The sequence below is a fragment of the Cotesia typhae genome, unplaced genomic scaffold, assembly GCF_013202065.1.
Source record: "Cotesia typhae breed Kobodo isofemale line unplaced genomic scaffold, CoteBio_Ctyphae scaffold_152, whole genome shotgun sequence".
Taxonomy (NCBI): domain Eukaryota; kingdom Metazoa; phylum Arthropoda; class Insecta; order Hymenoptera; family Braconidae; genus Cotesia; species Cotesia typhae.
The window spans coordinates 11,790,146-11,809,628 of NW_027423776.1; the positions used below are offsets into that span (position 1 = coordinate 11,790,146).

Here is a 19,483-nt window from a genome sequence, read left to right on the forward strand (position 1 = left end):
TTATTATTATTATTATTATTTTTTTTTTTTTTTTTTTTATTATTATAGTTGACACTCTCACATATTTTTGAAATGATTAAATTTATAAGCAATTAGCGCACGGCTAAGTCAACAACTTGTAAATAATGAAAATAAATCAAGGTGTGACTGAATTAAAAATAACCCGATGCACATAAATTTCCAGTTTTATAATGACAATAATAACAGAAAAGTGACTGGTGATGTGTAAGTTCATGTAGGATAAAGACTGGAGAATGTTGGTATCCTCCAGCTGACGGCGGCCAACAACGAAACCAGAAAGTTACTTGCAAGTATTACAGGGCTCGGGTTCCGTCTGTCACCACCGTGCATTGCAGCTGGTTTTTCTTCTTCTGTTGTTTCAAATAAACTTTTATAACTTTTAAATATCTTAAATAATTATAATAAAAATAATAAAATTACCTTCTATGACGTGAATATTTACGGAAGATGCTTCAGCATTGCTGGGTAAACAGGTATAATTTCCACCGTGAGTAGTTTTTATTTTATCAACCTTGAGAATAGATCCATTTTTAGTTAGCTCAACTTTAACCAAAGGATCCGCATCGTAATTAATCATTCGGCCTTGCAGATACCAAAATACAAAATTGGGTGGCTCGGTGGCTGCCATCAGCTGGCACTCTAGGGTCAAACTAGAGCCCTGTTTAACATGGAGATCCGGACCGCCCGGGATCACCGAGTAGGCTTCTGTTACCGCCAGACGTACAAAGTATTGCTCTACTGGATACGTAGCAATCTGCATTTATTAATAATAATATTAATAATATTAATAATTATTTATTTAATAAGTTTTACCTGACACTCATAGAGACCCGCATCATCGAGTGTTACATGACGAATAACAAGTGCCCAGTCAGCGCTGGATACTCTAATCATAAATCTTGTATCCACAGAATGTGTTGCCGTTCCTACAGTCAGCAATTGTCTATCTCTCCTTCTCACCCACGTCACCTATAACAGTAACAGTAACAGCAACAGTAACAGTAACAGTAACAGTAACAGTAACAGTAACATATTTTATTTTATTTTATTTTCTAAGGTCAAGTTATAATATCCAACATTTTATTCTCATCGATTTAATACTATATTTTATACTATTTAATTATTTAATCGATATTATTCTTGATTTTAACTATCAGTTAGAGAAGAATCAATCATCTATTTTTAAGTAAACTTTTGTTCATTAATTCATCACACCTGAAATTCTTCAAGAATAACCAGTTTAATTTTTAATAAAAAGGAGAGTATAAATAAAATAAAAAGACCGAGGCTAACAAATTTGACTTCAAGAACACTTATTTTAAAATATTAATTGTTGTATTTTTAATTAAAATTTTTAATATAAAAAATATAACAGAGTTTTTTCTTTTATAGTTTAATTAATCACTGTATCGAGTATAATTATAGAGTTTCATCACTTGTTTTTAAATTTATTAATAATTATAATAATATTTAATTTAAAATGTTCCGGGTCGCAACTTTTTAATCAATGTAATTAAAGTTTGAAAAATAAAATAAAATTTATCTGTTATTATCTTTTATTAATAAATAATAAACCAGTATATAAACAATTGAAGATTTAAATCAAATATTAAAAGGAGAATAAATGTTAGTTAAATCGAGAGTACTATAATCGTTTCATCACACGCTATTTTAAGTTATATATAATAAGTTGTAAAAGACAAACTCTATTCGAATTGACTAATTAAGCTAAACTAGAGTAAAGAGAAAGGAATAGTTATAATATATGGTAAATAAAGTTGTCTCTGTCAGAGATGTAAGGGTCCGTGACTTGATAGTGTAACTGTGAGCTTTATAAGCTGTAAGATCTTAACCTGGGTGTTCATGAGGTTTGCCCGGGCGAAACTAAAATCAGTAGCTACTCTCTTCCTCCTCCTCCTCCTCCTCCTCCTCCTCCTCCTCCGCCGCTCTGGTCGCTCATCTCGAGAATACTATTATATAGGAACCTGGATTACTGAGAACCATGCATAACCTGGTGGCATAACCAGCCGGTATTATCCAGCTATTTCAATATCGTATTACCAAGATTCCTTCCTTCCCCTTATCCTTTTCCTTACCCTTTATCCTTTCCTCGATGAATTATTGTTAATTATCTCTTGAAAATACTTAGTCATTGACACAATTTCAACGATAAAAATTAATAATAATAATAATAATAATAATAATAATAATAATAATATAGTTTTTAACGAATAATTACCAAAACGGTCGTTAGTATATTGATATAAAAGCGTGATTGTATAAAATATATAACGATAAAAGTTATTTCTGCTGTTAGGACTATTATTGTAATCGCGTGCGCCAACTGATAGTGATAATAGTATGACTGATGTATAGACAAAGCAATAAATGTTACAGTAAACATTGTGCCTTTAATATCCATAATTATATTACTCGTTATTTATATCATTAACTAAATAGTCACGCATTCTCAATTATTTTATTATATAAACTATAAAAAAAAATATTTTGATTTTTTTTATTCCTTTGATAAACTCATTTATACTTGTACTCCGAAAATATATATAAAACAATTGTAACAAAAAAAATACTTTGAAATATTTCAACCGTTTAAAAGCTTAAAACTTTAAAGAGGAGTTTAAACTTATAAATCAGTAAAAGGGGATTTTATCGAATTACAGAATCCGATACACATTTTAAATAAAAATATCATTTTAATTCAATTAATAACTTAAAAAATAAAGTAATCATGAGATTTTTATACTTATACCAAGTAATTTTGTCTTATCGCGTGGTAATCACTAATAAAAACTATCTACAATGTACATGGTCTAAACTATACACTTGTTCTATTTAATTTTTCAAGTTACTCAATCCTCTATTTGTATATAATCATGATCGTATCCATCAGTTATTTTACCCAAATAAAATACTGTTTTGCTATGGTACAATTAATTTTTATTGATACATTAAACAATAAATATTTTTACCATTTAAGGATGAAAAAAAAATTTTTAAACTCTAAAGTATATTTATTGTTATCTCTTTGAATATTGATCAACACAGTTACAGTTACAGTGATATATTTTATTGTCAAAATATGACATTTATAATATCATCGTATATTATATGAAACTAATATTACAATTCTGTAAAGTTATGACTTTTTGAAAGCATACTTTGTGAAAATATAACACGTCAGATATAAACAATCATCAATCTATTTATATAAAAATTTATTTTTATTCAGTTGAAAAATTAAGTATAAATACCATTACAACGATTCCCGAGTCCTTAGCTGTCAGTACTTATTCTATTTGATCTTTATTCCTTTCTCTTTAAATATTTAATATTTAAATTGTATAATTTTACATTTCCGGTTAATAATATCTTCCTTCTTGTAATTAAATACATTTTATTCAAACTATTGATTTACTAGTATCGAAATAATGTAAAATTAATTAGTAAAGGTCAACAAAATAATTATTATATTTAGATTTATAATAAAAATTATCAGATATAATATTAATTAACAGTATCTATAGTTTGTTGAAATAAAATGATTATTAGTTATTATTTATGGTTTAATTAATACAAATAAATGAACGAAAAAGTAAAGAAGAGGACAGAATAGGATGTTATTATAAAATTTTCTGACAGTGATTTATAAATTATTGTGATTAACAATCGTGAAGCGGGAGTTGCGCTATGTTAAAACTCGATGTAATCTCAACTTGCCGACAAACTAATTACAAGTACCATTAATTAACATATTCCATCTTTTGGAAATTTGATTTTTGTATAAACTAATAGATAAATTTAAATGATACTTTAATAAATTATTATTGAATGAAAATTTCACAATATGACCTGGTTAAGTTCATTCTCATGTCTAATAATAAAAACTTAACTTGAAAATTCATCTTCTTAATATTTTATAACTCGATTATTCTTCAAGTATTTATTTATTAAATTTTATATTATTGACTGTCTGATATTTATGGAAATACACATTATACATTATTAATTTTCTCAACTTTGATAAATATATGAAAGAGAGATGAAAAATATTTGTGAAATAAAAATGAAATTTATGATGATGAGTAATCTTTTTATCAAGATTACTCATCATAAACTAGAAAAAACAAAAAAAAAAAAAAAGACAAGTTATGTGCACCCAGATACGCCATTATTCTTATTTTTTCCCCTTTTGAAAGTATTATTATCGACAGATATTGTTCTCGGTATATTTTTATAAGAAATAACTATAAAAAAAAAAAAATACACGCGATATTTTTTTTTTTTTTTTTCAATTTTTTTGCTTCAATAAATATATACTTTTCTCAGTTAAATAGTTAAAATGAAATAAAATTATATAAATTAATAAACGTTAATGCTTTTACTGAGTAATTATATGATAATTAATAAAAAAAAAAAAAAAATAAATAAACAACACTTACAATCCCCGCTCCAGGTTCACTAAATTTACACGGTAATGTTGCAGTTCCACCTTTCTGTGCAACTATTTCACGTGCTCGAGCTCCGACTACTTGTTCAGCAGGTTTATTATTCTCATTTGCCGAGACAAGAGCATTATCACCATTTGTCTTCTTCTGTTGCTGTTTTTGCTGCTGCTGCTGCTGCTGCTGCTGCTGCTGTTGCATTGCTTTACTTTCTGTATCATTTAATAAATACTATATATAATAAGCGACGAGTTGTCAATAAATATAATATTATTAAAATAATAATCATAGTTAATTGAATAAACTATACGTATAAGATACCGAGAAACTATACCAAAAGTTTGGTTAAATTAAAGGGAAGATGCTTTGGTTAGATATAATAATGTATTATATAAATAAAGTTAGACACTATTAGACATTATTTACCGCAGATGCCGGTAAAGTTTCAGATGTATTTGAAATTTTCAAACAATTGTCCTAGTTGGTCAGTTACATAATATATAAAATATATTATAAGTCTTTTAAGCTTTTAAGGGTTTACCCTAAATAGTTTATTTATTTTTATTGATGAACCGACAAGGGGATATCATCGATCTGTACCATTTTCGTTAAATTTTTGCTGAAAATTTTAGCCCAATTAACCGTAATTAAAGGCCGATAATAATTAATTTAACGAGTAAAATGTGTATATATTGAGGTATAATTATTTCGGTGAGTTAACAATTAAATGAGCAATCTAAGTGGATATTTACTCATTAACTGGAGCATCAGTCACTGATCAGAGGCTCAGGGGTATTCATGCTAATTTAATTATTTAAATATATATATATATATATATATATATATATATATATATATATATATATATATATATATATATAAACAAAATCCTCTTTAGCGATAGACTCGTTAAATCAAGACAAAGTACTGTGTCACATCTAATTTATTTTAAAAGTTATATCCTCATTGACATAATTCATAATCAGGTGTTCGTCTGTTTGTCACGTCGTCAACTTTAAAGCCTATTTTACTGTAAGTAAGAGTTCAGAAGAAGTACCGCTAAATTGATGAATTGTGTCTACATAAACTACTATACAATAGTTAGTAAGTTAGGATTTACAAACACCTTCAATCCATTAGCCCCCATTTAGAAATAACTTTTTAATCCCGATTTTATTTATTCAACTAAACTATTTTTATTGTAAACTCTATACTAATATATAACTTGTTAGACATTTTAACCGTTTTTAGCACGATAAACTCTGTGTATTTACTTAAATTCTTTTTAACGATAATAATAAAAATAATAAAAATAAAAGTAATAAATAGTTTTTTGGCTCCGAGGTTTTTATTTCCGATAGCTTAAAGTCTCAAAAGGCTGGAGTTTCTCTACAAAAACAAAAAAAAAAAATATTTATATATATATATATATATAATAATATACATCAGATTTCGATGACGTAACAGCGGAACAGCGAAACGGCTGAACGACTATTGGATCTTTTCCAGTTTTCTGAAATATTTCGTTAACCAAATTTATGTATCGTCTATCCAACTCTCTTGTAAAATTGAGCCACGATCCATAACCGAATATATTATATATAATAAAATGTATATATTAAAATTTTTGATTTATATAACAGATTTTTATGTCTTACCTGTAAAGTATAAATTTATCTCGAACACGAGAGTCACTAGAATTAAAGCTATCCTCATGATTTTAATAAATATATATATATATATATATATATATATATATATATATATATATATATATATATATTATATTTATTAATTAAATAGTTTGAATCATCTTGTAATCTGTAACATAACATTGTAATCAATTTATCATAACATTTATTACATTAGTTTAATTGAATGTTATGCTGTAAAAACAATATTATTTATTTTAAACAAAAAGCTAGATGAAATATAGGGTGATAGGGTGATAGAGTTGATGGCTCAATAAAGCACACGTGTGATTGGAAATTTTCAATCGAGAAATGGAAGCTCGAGGCAAACAAAAGAGAAAGATGCTTTTTGTCGGTAGGTCACGTTGATTTTTTTCCATCCACTTTACGTACGTGCTCTCAATTTTTTTTTTTTTTTATTTTTTTTTTTTACTAATAGATTACTGACTTTGCAAAGTCTATTAATTTTTATTTTTATATTTTATTTTAATTAAAATTATGGATAAGTAAATTAATCTATCCTTCTGCCAGACGAATCAGTATTATTATTATTATTATTATTATTATTATTATTATTATTATCATCATCATCATCATCATCATCATCATCATCATAAGTATTTGAATAATTTTATTCTCTTAAAGTTAAACAATAAAACAATTTATAAGTTTGTAAGAGTGATCGTAAAAATTGAATAAGTCCAATATAAAAAAGTTCTTGAAGAACATTCACATTGAAACAAATCATTGAATATTATACTTTAAGTTACACAACTAATTGTTAATAATAACAAGTCTATCTAAAAATAAATCACGGTTCAAACGTTTAAACACGGTATTGATCAATTTTTATAAATTTATATCTAAATGATATATTAAAAATAAGTAAAATTACATTAATGAACAAACAATAAAATATATACGGATAAAATAATGTAAAAAAAAAAAAAATTTGTCACTAAAACCGTTTAAACTGAACGATAAATATTCAACCGCAATCATTAATTTCCATTTATTAAAATGCAAATACAAATTCTTTGCATGATTTATTAATTTATCTTTTTAGAAATATAATATTTTTTTTTATAAATGAAAAATAGCGCATTATTTATTTTTTTTTTATTTTTATATTTTTGTTAGTTTATGCATCATGTGATACGATAATATTGGATTAATAAATTGTGTGGTTCGTTATGAAATACAAGGAAAGCTACTGCGATAAAGATAAATGATTAAAAACAACAACAAAAATAAATTTATAAATATGAATATAAATATATAATTGAAAATATGTCGAGTACACGCGGGATCTCTTGTCTTTACCACCGGTTATTTTATTTTATTTTATTTATTTTTTTTTTTTTTTTTTTTTTTTACCATCTATTACTTTTTTATGATCCACCTAGGTATAATGAATATCTAGTAGAATTATGAAAATGAATAAAATATGGTAAGGCCTGAAAATGAAAATAAAAAAATATTTTGTGCATGGAAGTAATGAATCGTAAAAAGTTAAAAAAATAAAAAAAATAAAAAAAAACGTATGCAGAGCAAATGAAGCTATGGAAAACGAGCTTACTAAATAACCGTGATTACGAGCAAACAACAAAACCAACAGCACCAACAGCACCAATGTGCTTCACGTTTCGCCTTTCCTCTGCATTCCCATCATCAGAGTTTATGCACTACTCTATTCGACTATTCGAGCAGTTTACAATTTTCTTGACAATATTCTTTAATATTTACACATATTTTTTATTTATGTCACACTCCGTGTATTATTGCAATAATAAAAAAAAAAAAAAAAAAAAAAAAAGATTTTTTTCCTACCATAGTCAACTATACTCAATAGATAAATTAAATTTTAAAAAATATAAATTGAAATGACTAGTGATAACAATAATGATACTAGTAATAGTAATAATAATAATGAAGTAAGAGTATTAATCAGGTGAAACCTCTGAAACGAGTATTATCAGTTTTGTCGATGGATTTACTCTAATCTCTTTCACGAGTTTTACCCAATCGGTTTTTGCGGAGTTTCACAAACGTCGACGTCATATCTTCTCACACTGTTACAACCAAAACATATAAATACCAATTTCCTAAATTATAAATTTATTAATTAACCAATTTTATCGTTTTAATAAATACAATAAAAGAAGAAAAAATTTTTTTTTCCTTTAATTAAAATATTATTCAATAATCCGGATATTATGAAAAAAAAAAAATAAATTTAAATAGTAATGTCGATACAATTTGAACAAATTAAATTGAATGTATTTAAAATGAACAATAATGAATTTACTGTTTAAAGTTAGTGAAAGAGTGTTGAATAGAATTGAAAAATAAATAAAATTACCAGAGAAATAAAGTCTTGTTCCTGGAGGCATTTTATTATCGTTTCTCGTAAATTGAGTTTCGCTAAAAAGTTGAGTAAGTAAAGTCGAGTCGTCTTCTATTGTTAGACAATACTGGCCTGATTAATTTAAGTTTACCGAGCAGATACACAATATTATTTCAACAAAGAGTTAGTACTTGTCTTTTGTTGACGACAATAATTATAATTATTTATCTGTGGATCTCAAAAATTATTATTATAAATTTTATAATATATATATATATATATATATATATATATAAATAAAAGCAATTTGAAAAGTTGATGCCGTATAGACTTATAGACTAGTTGATTGCAGCTACGGTTGTAAGAATAATCGACGGTACCGTCTACTCGTTTGTTCAGAAAACTTGAGAGAATAAAATAAGTGGATCGCTATTAATCGTAAGTTGTTAAAGCTCGTAGTTTAAGATGGTTTACTGAAAGCCTAAGGCATCTACGACTACTTTTCTAAAGTTAAACCACTAAAATCCAAACTCAAATTAAAATTCGTTTCGCGTTCTCTTTAATTATCTTATACCACAACTATTATTATTATTATTATTATTATTATTATTTAGTTTTATAATTAAAAGAAAATTTATAAATTCATTTTCACCGTTGTAAGGTAAACTTTTATCATTATATTTTTTATTTTAATTAATAATAGCAAGAATAATAATGATAATATCTTTAGGTTATTATTTATTAGGAAAATAAATAAATAAAACAGATGGAGCTAAATAGAAACTAAATGTTGGAGTATTCGTTGGATGTAATCCCAAATGAATGAAGAGGTAAAATTTCTTGAGAATTTTCTCAAGTCGGTAACGAATTAAGCTCTAGGTAGAATGAAAATAATCTTAAGCCGATTAAGAAAAGGATAATTCAAGTACCCCTGTTCAACTTGGACATGATTGATTCAAGAATAATCCAACCAAGTTCGTACTGTTTTTTTTTTTTTTTTTTTTTTTTTTTTTTTTTTCCCGCTAGAGGTCAACATAAGTTTGAATTGTGGATTAAATTTTTTCATTTCCCTTGGAATAATTTATTGTTTGGCTCTTTTTTTATAATATAATTATAAATTGATTATTTTGACAAACGAATAGTAGAGTGAAATAAATTAGACTAACAATGTTCTCTTATACCAACGTCCACTTATAATACCATACATAGTGGATTGACAACGAGGCTACATCTAACATTCACCATTATACGATATACGGTAAAATCCATGATATCACTAGCACTAGACATTGAAATGCTGACGATGAATCGATAAACTATTTGAGATATGATTGGACGTTACTCCAAAATGGACACAAGAATACGAGAATACGAGAATATGATAATAAACGTTTATTATTATAAATTGCTCTTATGCATACTCCGCGAAAATTTTTCTCTCTGATAGAGAAAGAGAAGAAGAAACTTTTAAAAATAATTATTATTTTATTTTATTTACTGAGGAAAATAATAAAAAAAAAAATTAATTATGGAAATCTAAATCGACCGCATAATACGTGATAAAATCACAGAGTTTAATATTGCTGAGACACTTTATTCTCAGAATAATACCTAGGGTAATTAATAACTTAAAGGGTGGTTTTTGCTATTGATAAAACCTATGTCGTTATTAGACATTGAACATTACAATTACATTAGTCATTTTACTTGATTGATGTTATAACTAATATAATTCAGCCAATTGTAAGAACTTTAACCAACTATCAACAAGTTTGTAGTAGAATAAAAAATTACAAATAGAAAAAAACTAAACTAAACTAAACTAGCCGCGTTGTTATTAATAAATTAAATATCCATAGCTCTAAATTAAGGTACTTTCCTTAGTACTGCTGCTGCTACTATTATTAGGATTAAACAATACAGAATACAGTATTCTACGAGAAATAATATATATAATAGGGTGATTCAAAAAAAAAGAATATTTTTTTTTTCGTTTGGTACTCTGAAAAATAGGTTCCTAGACACCTCTAAGAAAGCCTCTCCAAGCATGAGTTCTTAATTGTAACGGGAAGGTCCTCCTTCTTACAGTTTTTTATTTTTTCTTATTATCAGATAGAAAAATTTATATCTCGCTTCCAACTACTTGAAAAAATATTTTGTTTAACCCAACCGTTTAAAAGATATTAACGGTTAAAGTTTGATTATTTTTGGGAAAATTTTTTATTTCTTATGAATTTTATAACTCAATGAAAAAAAATCATTATGAATGATGAAACTCATAGTTTTGTAGGAAATTTACTGCTCTATAAAAATGGTCTCTTATGATTTTTCGATCAAGTTGAGCGTTTACGAGATATTCATCGTCAAACATCAATGCATATCAATTTTTCTAGTTTTTGATCAATAATTCGAAAAATTTCAATTTATTCTGTGAGTTTCAAGGAAATTTAGACAAATTTGAGTTTCTATGAATAGAAATATGTTATGAACTATTTTTTTAATTAGTTTTTTTAGTCTTGGACATGTTTGATTACATTAAAACAAAAATTAGTGCATTTTTTTAAATATATAATTCAATTTAGTGTGTTTCACATGTGTTTCACTTTTTTATCGAAGAAGAATTTATTTATTTAATTATCAACTGCCATATAATTTTCAATATTTTCAACATAACGGTACACTTTTACTGTAAATAATTTCCTCTATTGCAGTTTGGGTAGTTTTTTCGATGTTCTTTGATAATTTGCAATAAGTATTGGAATTGCTCTTCATTTTTGTCAAGCATTGATTATACTCACTAACTAATGCAACAGCTCGTTCTGCTGAATCATTAACAACTTTCAATTGGTTAAAGTATTCTTTATTTTCAATGTAACTGTCATTAGTAGGCCACGATTCAATATCTTTATCAAGGAAGTCATATGGTAAATCAAAGATTTTAAAGAGATTTAAAGACTTTTTAGAAACAAAGTCACTCAGACTTTTTGTGTTAATGAATTCAAATCGTTTTTATCAATTATAAATTTTTTAGCTTTAGAATCTGTACCGTTACGAGTATTAACAGCTCCAACAATATTTTTTTACTTCCAATGAAACGGTATCGTCAAATAATGATAAAATGGCAAGTTCATCACTTAAATACCATAAATGCAAAATCATTTTTTCACAAGTTGCTGAAGAAATCAATGAATTGATATTTTTGTACTCGAATAAATTTTTCAAAAACTGCAAGTCATGATTAGCAGCAGTTGTTGCAGAAGTTGATGAAAACCAAGCTTTTAAATACAGTGTAACTATAAATATACAAATTTGCCGAAGACCGTCCAATTCTTTATTAGAAAGTTTAAATTCATTTCTGAATAGAAACATTTTTAAACTGTAAATTGCCTTCGCCATCCACCTAGCATGATGAATTGCACCAGGACGTTTGAAAAAAATTTCTTCTTGAGGCATTTCTCCAAGGAAAATCAACGACAATTCCAACAATTCTTTATAGTCATCTCGGGGTTGTAGTAACTATCAAAAACAATTAAAAATTTGTCAGAAACAAGAAAATTTTTTTTCTTAAAATCGCAGTTAAATCATACCTGTAAGAATTGTGCAATTAAACTAGATATTTCATTTTTTTTTATCCAAAATGATATCAGCAACAACAGTATCTTCAATTCCAGATTTATAATTAGTTTTATTTATTTCATCCCATGATTTTTAAATCTTCCGAACATTGGTACGTTTGGCCCAGATGACACAGGCCAATATACTTCAAATGCACTTCTCAATATGATCTCAAAAATGTGGTGACGACATGGTAACCAGATTAACTCTCTTCCCAAAGTCTTTTCAATTGCCTTACATGTACCGTTATGAATTCCTGTATAAAGAAAATAGATAACTATCGTTAAATTTAATATTTTCAACAAATTGTAGATTATATTTAAAATCCAAATGAGTAAATAATTCTCAATAATTTCAAAAGTGAAATTCAGTAAGCAATAAAAATTAAACTAGAACGTTAATAATTAAATATTTTTTAGATTAAATTATCATTGATAAGTTACCTGTATTAACTGCCGTCGTGTCAAAACACATCGCCTTAACATAATTAGTAATACCCCATTCACTCAATGTCGATAAAATGGCTGATGTTTGATTGTCTGCCGTCCCAGAATTCATTTTTGGAACCCCAAGTAATTGTTCGGTACCAAATGCAGTTAAAATAACTGGTAGCCGTTCCACAGATTTTGATCCAACAAGGTCATTCAGCATTTTTCCATCCCAATGCATAACGTATTTATCGTGTGTCTTAAAGTTGTCATTAAGTCCTTTAGCAATGTCTTCTCTTTGAAGCATACGAGCTCGTTGAATTGAACTATAACTGAGCGTTGTATCTTCAATTTTAATACCTACTGCTAGTAAAACCGGAGCAATAATAAACATCGCATTTCTACTGCTGACATTAGCTCGGTCGAGTCCAAAAATGACTTCAGGAGTTAAGACATCAAGTTTTGCTCGTTTTGTCGGAATTGGAGGTTCATACTCTGAATCAGATCCAAAATTTGTAACTCCACTTAATGTATACGTAGAGAACGACTCTGATTTTTCACTTGGAACAATCGCATGACTGGTAGACGGTTGATCTAAGTCTGGAATAAGATCTGTTTTATAAATTAAACGAAGAAAATGTATAGAATTTATTCATTTTGATGACAAATAATTAAGAAAGGACTCCAAAAATTGTCTAGTCAAATGTCATCTAGTCATCTATGAAAAGTTACACTACTACCTGACTTTATAATAATTAAATATCTCAGATACTTACTACTCTCATCTATTCCCATCATAGTTGTGGTTAAGTTTGATACAGGTACATTATTAGAAAGAATCTCTTTATGGGTACCGAATTTTTGATCCAAATACAACTTTCTAATATTATCATCAAGCACTTTTAAGGATTTTTCGCTCACAATGTCGAATAATTGTTCAAGATCAGTCTGAAATTTCATTTCCTTTTGGTTTTGCGCTGAATTCTTTTTATCGAAATTTTTTTGTAATTTTAACCATTGACTGTGATAGCGAAGAAATTTTTTGACTGCATTAGGAGCTCCACTAGTTGGAATCTGATTTTTCTCCACAGTTCAATAACTTGGTCAACTGAATTTTTAGCACTTTGTTTGATTGAATACTTTAAAATTTTAAGTTGGTAGAAAAACACACGCATAACCTCTTTCACTTTTGGTAACTTACGTTCCGAAATTCTTTGTAGAGGTATTCCGATAAAACGTATTTCTTTATTCATTGTAGGTTAATTGATGATAAATAAATTTATGTGATGATTATAAGACTTATTTAAAATGAATTATTTTATTACGTATTCAAGATGATCAGTTTTAGGAACACTGAAAATACGGTATTAAATGGGTAGATACTGAAGATAGTTGAGAGTAAAAACATAGATGGCGTTAGTTTCAGAAGACAAACAGAAGAAGAAATGGAATTCAAAACAAAAATCCCCTCGAACGAAAATTTTATGTATATTTTGTGAAAAACAATTTAAAAATATGCACTGAACAAATTTCATAATAATAAATGACAACGCGATTAAGATTTTAAATTATTAAAGATAAAATTTAAAAAAATATTATTAGAATAAAAACTTTCAAATGAATTTTTGAACAGAAAACATCTATAGGAGTTGCTTTTATAATAAAAACTCAAATTTGTCTAAATTTCCTTGAAACTCACAGAATAAATTGAAATTTTTCAAATTATTGATCAAAAACTAGAAAAATTGATATGCATTGATGTTTGACGATGAATATCTCGTAAACGCTCAACTTGATCGAAAAATCATAAGAGACCATTTTTATAGAGCAGTAAATTTCCTACAAAACTATGAGTTTCATCATTCATAATGATTTTTTTCATTGAGTTATAAAATTCATAAGAAATAAAAAATTTTCCCAAAAATAATCAAACTTTAACCGTTAATATCTTTTAAACGGTTGGGTTTACGAAAAAAATCGTAAGAGACCTTTTTTGTAGAGCATTCAATTTCCTACAAAATCTAAGGAACAAGATATTTTTTCAAGTAGTTGGAAGCGAGATATAAATTTTTCTATCTGATAATAAGAAAAAATAGAAAACTGTAAGAAGGAGGACCTTCCCGTTACAATTAAGAACTCATGCTTGGAGAGGCTTTCTTAGAGGTGTCTAGGAACCTATTTTTCAGAGTACCAAACGAAAAAAAAAATATTCTTTTTTTTTGAATCACCCTAATATATAAGTACTTTAACCTAGAATTGTAATAAATATGATTAGACTAAAGTTTTTAACGACGCGTACCACCTACTAGTTAACCATAATAATAACAATATCTTTAATTAGACATGCATATTTTATAATTTATCGCTTTTAGAAAAAAAAAAAATTCAACTTGAGACATAGACATTTTATACACATGGGGAGTGTATAAGAGTGAATGATGACCTAAACTAAACTTTAACTAATTAAAACCATAATTTAACACCCTTACCATTGTTTTATTAATTTTATTAATTTTATATTCTGACGTTATTTTATTAAATCACCTTCTTTGTATTATTTTAATCAACCACACACATCTTTTTACGTGATACACTGTAATTACTATTTTTATTTAACTGTAATTATTTAATATTCACCGCTGTGCTTAACAACATGTCATTCAGTCTATTTAATAAAATAACATTATATTTATAAATCTGAACTTATAAATTATTTAAAAAAAGCTTTTTTAAATCAATTTTTTTTTTTTTTTTTACTGTTATTATCACTATTATGTATTTCCTGTATTTTCAATAAACAAAATATTATTTCAAAACAACGTTTAATAAAATTTTAATTGTTTTAGTTGTTAAATGAATTTACTCCAAATAGCATCATCAAAAATAATAATAACTGGGGAGCAACCGTTTTATTAAAATGAAACTGAAAATAAAAATAAAAAATTATTTTATTTTACCGAAAAAGTTTGAGTTTTCATCGATTTGCAAAGTAGTTTTCATGTAAACGTAAATACTGGAGTAACGAACTAGCTTACAATTCTTAGTAAACGTATGTATGTACATATATTTCGTGACTGAAAAAAAATCAAAGCAAAAGTGGTGATTATGTATTCACCTTTCTTAAGAAATTAAATAACTTTTTATTCGTAACCTAATAGAATATTTTTTAAAAAAATTTTGTTCACTGTATTTTTAATTATATAAATAGAAGGTTAAAATACGAAATCAAAGGTATAACCGATAAAAAAAAATAAAAAAAAACACAGACGTCAATCATTGCATGTATTTTATTAACTTAACAAAGAAATCTGCCAATGCGATAACAATACATAAAGTAAATTTTTTAACAAAATTAACTTTACCTGAAAAGTGTGACCTGGACGTTTGAAAGTAAACGTTTTAAATTAAATCGTTTAATCGACTGGAATAGTTTTTTTTTTTTTTTTTTTTTTTTTTTTTTTTTCCCTAAAAATTGTCCCTTATAATTTATTAAAATGGTACTTAGCCGACATACCAATTGATCACCATTTGGTCGTTTCAATGGCTCTGGAAATGATGGCACACACGTGTGACATGTATTTTTATTTATACGCCGTACGTGATCGCACGCATGACGATTGATGATGAATCAACAGTAGTATTGTCTAAGTGTCTATATATCTATGTACATGAACATGACAATTAATAATGCTTTATATGAGTGACATTACCTTGGAAAAAAAATAAATAAATATTCTCTTTTATGTTTTATTTTTATTTTATTTCTATAAATTTGATATATAAAAAAAAGTTGAGAAATTTTATTACAAAAGTTTATCAACATTACAGATAAAATAAAAAATATTATAAAGCATCATGCAGTGACATATCTATCTTGCCCTTAGGAAATGATGCTTGAGCGCGTTACGCCAAGTCAGCTTTTCAAGTTATAATCAAGCAAGAAAGAGAAAAATAAAGAATAAAAGGATAAAAGAATAAAAAAATAAAAGAATGATAGAAATAAAAAGGTTAATGTGAGATTCTGAGAGTATAAGAATTTGTGAAACTTGAAAAAAAAATCTACTCTCATACGTCAGCTCGAAAAGATTGGTTGTGTCCCGTACTTTAGTAGTACACATAGGAAGTTTCATACTGGCACTAGTAACGACAGAAATGGAGATCAAGATGGAAATAGAGATAAAAGAGATAAAAGAGATAGAAATAGAAATAGAGATGGTGATAGTGATTGTGATTGTGACGGGATTGATCCTAAAAATCGATTACTATACCCCAGTGGACCGACTACAGAAAACTCGAGGATCCTTTAATCCTTTAACAAAGATAACAAAAAAATAAAAAATAAACTATGAGGTCGAATACGTTTGTTTCATGAATTAATTTTTTATATTATTTCCTGAGCAAGACTTAGTAAGAGAGCAATGAGATTCTGTCATGTAACAGCTACTTGTTTTTCTACTTAAGCGTTTGGGAGGATTTATGGAGAATTAAGTTTGATTACATTTTTTTTCACCCTTTTCAAGATAATTTTAAACAGTAATATTCAATAGTACTTTTAATTATTCTAATTAATAATAATTATTTATCTTTCTAAAACTGTTTCCACAAAAAATTTTAATTAAAATTAAAATGTAAAATCAAGTTCACAAGTCATTTTTGTAAATGCTTATTATTAGTTACAAAACCTTTAGAGTTTCAAAGTTTTTTGTTTTTTTTTTTTTTTTTTTTTTTTTTTCTCAAACTACTTTAAAACTTGGATATGGAAAAATTTCAAGTTTACTCATTTTTTATTGCAGATAACTTTAAAGTTGTAAAATAAAATTTATCACTTGCATAGCCACAATGTTTTTTTTTTGTTTTGTTAAAAATTAACAATTAGCTTTTTTCACAAGATCAATCAACTTGAAGAAATTTTTTTTTTTTTTATACTCATTAAGAAATAATCACAACATTATTCACTACCATTCTTTACGAGATTTTGATTAGATTTATTTTAATATAATAACTTTTTACTAAAGTAACAAAAAAAAGTAAAAATCTTGAAGCTGAAAAAAGGTTTTACGGTTGAAGACATCTGACATCGAAAGATAATACCTATAGTTACTTTTTTAAGAGCCATTCTCAGTGAATGTTTTACTCAATCTGTCGGACGACTGTTACCTCAAACCCAAAGAGTGACTTTCATTAAGAAAATAAAAAAACTAAAATCTAATTACATTCACGTTCAGTTTTCATATAACTCTATTTTTTTTTTTTTTTTTTTTTTTTTTTTAATGATGATAGTATAGTTATGAAAGATATAAATTATAATGTTATTATAGTTATGAGAATGGATGTTTAATAACCCTATGAATCATTGACTTGGTTGTCTGTGTGGTGGGGTCGCTATCGATAAATTGAAATTATACCTTGTATCGGTTAGGCGTAAGGGTCGTAACCCTTGACCGAGTTTCGTTAACGTTCGATAACCCCAATAACGTGTGTAATAAAACATTTTATCCGTGTATATATTGATACATCAGACTGTTTCTATATAAGAAAATTTATTTAATTATTTAATTATTTATTTCAGGGATTATTTTTTATATATTAAAAAAAAAGTGTGGAAAAATTTGGCCGCTGATAAATAAAAGAAAATAATTCAGTCGAGTCACAACAAAGCTATCGAGTATTTTTCAATGACTTTAAAGCTTTTTAACATAGCTCAATCCACCGGGATCTAAGTGAAATTCTTCAGTATATCTAAAAGCCGTGTCATCCTGTCTGATCTCAAAGTATTGTTGTTGTTGTTTCTTTTTTTTTTATCTTTTGCGAAAGAAACAAAGTATAACGAGTAACCTATAGAAGCTCTAAAGGTTACTACTGTACGTAGAAAAGGCATTGACTTCCCGTGGTGATAAATTTCATTGTGAATCGACAGAATGAAAAGTAACGAGTGTGTCTTATAGTCATCCCTATCGTACATATACACATATTTTTTTATTATAAGATGCACCACTTGGGTTATTATATTTTATGTATATCCCTGGAAGAAGTATATAGTTATTGAAATTTAAGTACAAGGGTATACTTATGCTATTTTTCATTCATACCAACAACTCGACATTTTTTACGACATGAATAACATATTTTGCAACAATACTCTGTTATTAAGGTACTTGGACTCAGACCTAGTGAGTCTACTTGTCTGCATAAAATCATGCATCCGGACTTTTTTTTTTTTTTTTTTTTTTTTTTTTTTTTTTTCATATACACACTATAAATAATTCTCTTTATCTTTGTCTTTAAGCAAAGTAGCTTTAGTATTAATTTAAATGAAATTGATTTTTTAAGAATTTAGAATTCTCTTTACCCTATATAAATGTTTAATTAGATTGGCTTACGCGTCTCTTTTATTCAATACTATAGAGAATGATTGATTATTGAAAAAAAAATAATAATAATAATAATATTTTTTATTTGTTTATTTTAATACTCGACAGTGGTATTCAAAAATTAGCTGTCTCAACACCCGGTTATTCTATTTTGTTCAGAGACAAAAAAAAAGTATAAAACAATGAAGCTGTATTGTGTTTGTTTGTTTTTAGTAGGCCAACATTTTTATCTCTTAGTTAGTTTTTGTTTTTATTTATTCAAAACTTTGATGAAAAAAAGAAAGAAAGAAAAAAAAATAAAAAAAGAAATTGTTTAGAGTGTTGAGAAGAAATAGTTGTCAAGAAAGTAACGATAACAAAGACAACTTTGAAAACAAATAATGATCCTAACTAACCATAACTTCAGGACTATCATCCACTTGCTGGTTACGTTGGATGTACCCTTTAAAAGAGGGTCAACTGGAGGAAGTAAGGTATCAAGTGAGTACCAACTTGCGATGAGGTTTATAAGCCAAAATACAACCGTAAGACCAACCCTCCTAGCTAC

At 26.7% G+C, this 19,483-nt stretch overlaps 2 protein-coding genes across 4 annotated transcripts; both read right to left on the reverse strand.

Moving 5' to 3' along the window:
* On the reverse strand, positions 1–6,200 carry LOC141535762 (neuronal growth regulator 1-like). The gene is made up of 5 exons (XM_074255866.1): positions 6,143–6,200; positions 4,482–4,696; positions 835–990; positions 442–775; positions 1–371 (listed from the first exon to the last, which is right to left on the reverse strand). Exons 1-5 carry the CDS (start codon positions 6,198–6,200, stop codon positions 232–234), a joined length of 903 nt encoding a protein of 300 aa, XP_074111967.1. The 3' UTR covers positions 1–231.
* Positions 6,201–11,608: 5,408 nt separating this feature from the next.
* Positions 11,609–13,645, reverse strand: LOC141536052 (uncharacterized). 3 transcript variants are annotated; one of them, XR_012480676.1, is made up of 4 exons: positions 13,342–13,645; positions 12,581–13,177; positions 12,110–12,393; positions 11,609–12,038 (listed from the first exon to the last, which is right to left on the reverse strand). XR_012480676.1 is itself a non-coding variant. In XM_074256281.1 (3 exons), the coding sequence occupies exons 1-3, from the start codon at positions 13,523–13,525 to the stop codon at positions 12,212–12,214; spliced, it is 951 nt and encodes a 316-aa protein (XP_074112382.1). In that variant the 5' UTR covers positions 13,526–13,645; the 3' UTR covers positions 11,609–12,211. The 3 variants fall into 3 exon arrangements, 2 of the variants coding, with proteins under 2 accessions (XP_074112382.1, XP_074112381.1); XM_074256281.1 differs by having other exon boundaries at positions 11,609–12,393; positions 12,581–13,165; XM_074256280.1 differs by having other exon boundaries at positions 11,609–12,393.
* Between the last annotated feature and the right edge of the window lie 5,838 nt (positions 13,646–19,483).

Coding starts and splice junctions, on each gene's coding strand:
- LOC141535762 (XM_074255866.1), bottom strand. CDS start 6,200: ATGAGGATAGCTTTAATTCTAGTGACTCTCGTGTTCGAGATAAATTTA. Junction 776..834: donor CGGGTCTCTATGAGTGTCAG/GTAAAACTTATT, acceptor TAATAAATGCAG/ATTGCTACGTATCCAGTAGA. Junction 372..441: donor AAATATTCACGTCATAGAAG/GTAATTTTATTA, acceptor TTGAAACAACAG/AAGAAGAAAAACCAGCTGCA.
- LOC141536052 (XM_074256280.1), bottom strand. CDS start 13,525: ATGAAATTTCAGACTGATCTTGAACAATTATTCGACATTGTGAGCGAA. Junction 13,178..13,341: donor GATGGGAATAGATGAGAGTA/GTAAGTATCTGA, acceptor TTTATAAAACAG/ATCTTATTCCAGACTTAGAT. Junction 12,394..12,580: donor CACGACGGCAGTTAATACAG/GTAACTTATCAA, acceptor TTCTTTATACAG/GAATTCATAACGGTACATGT.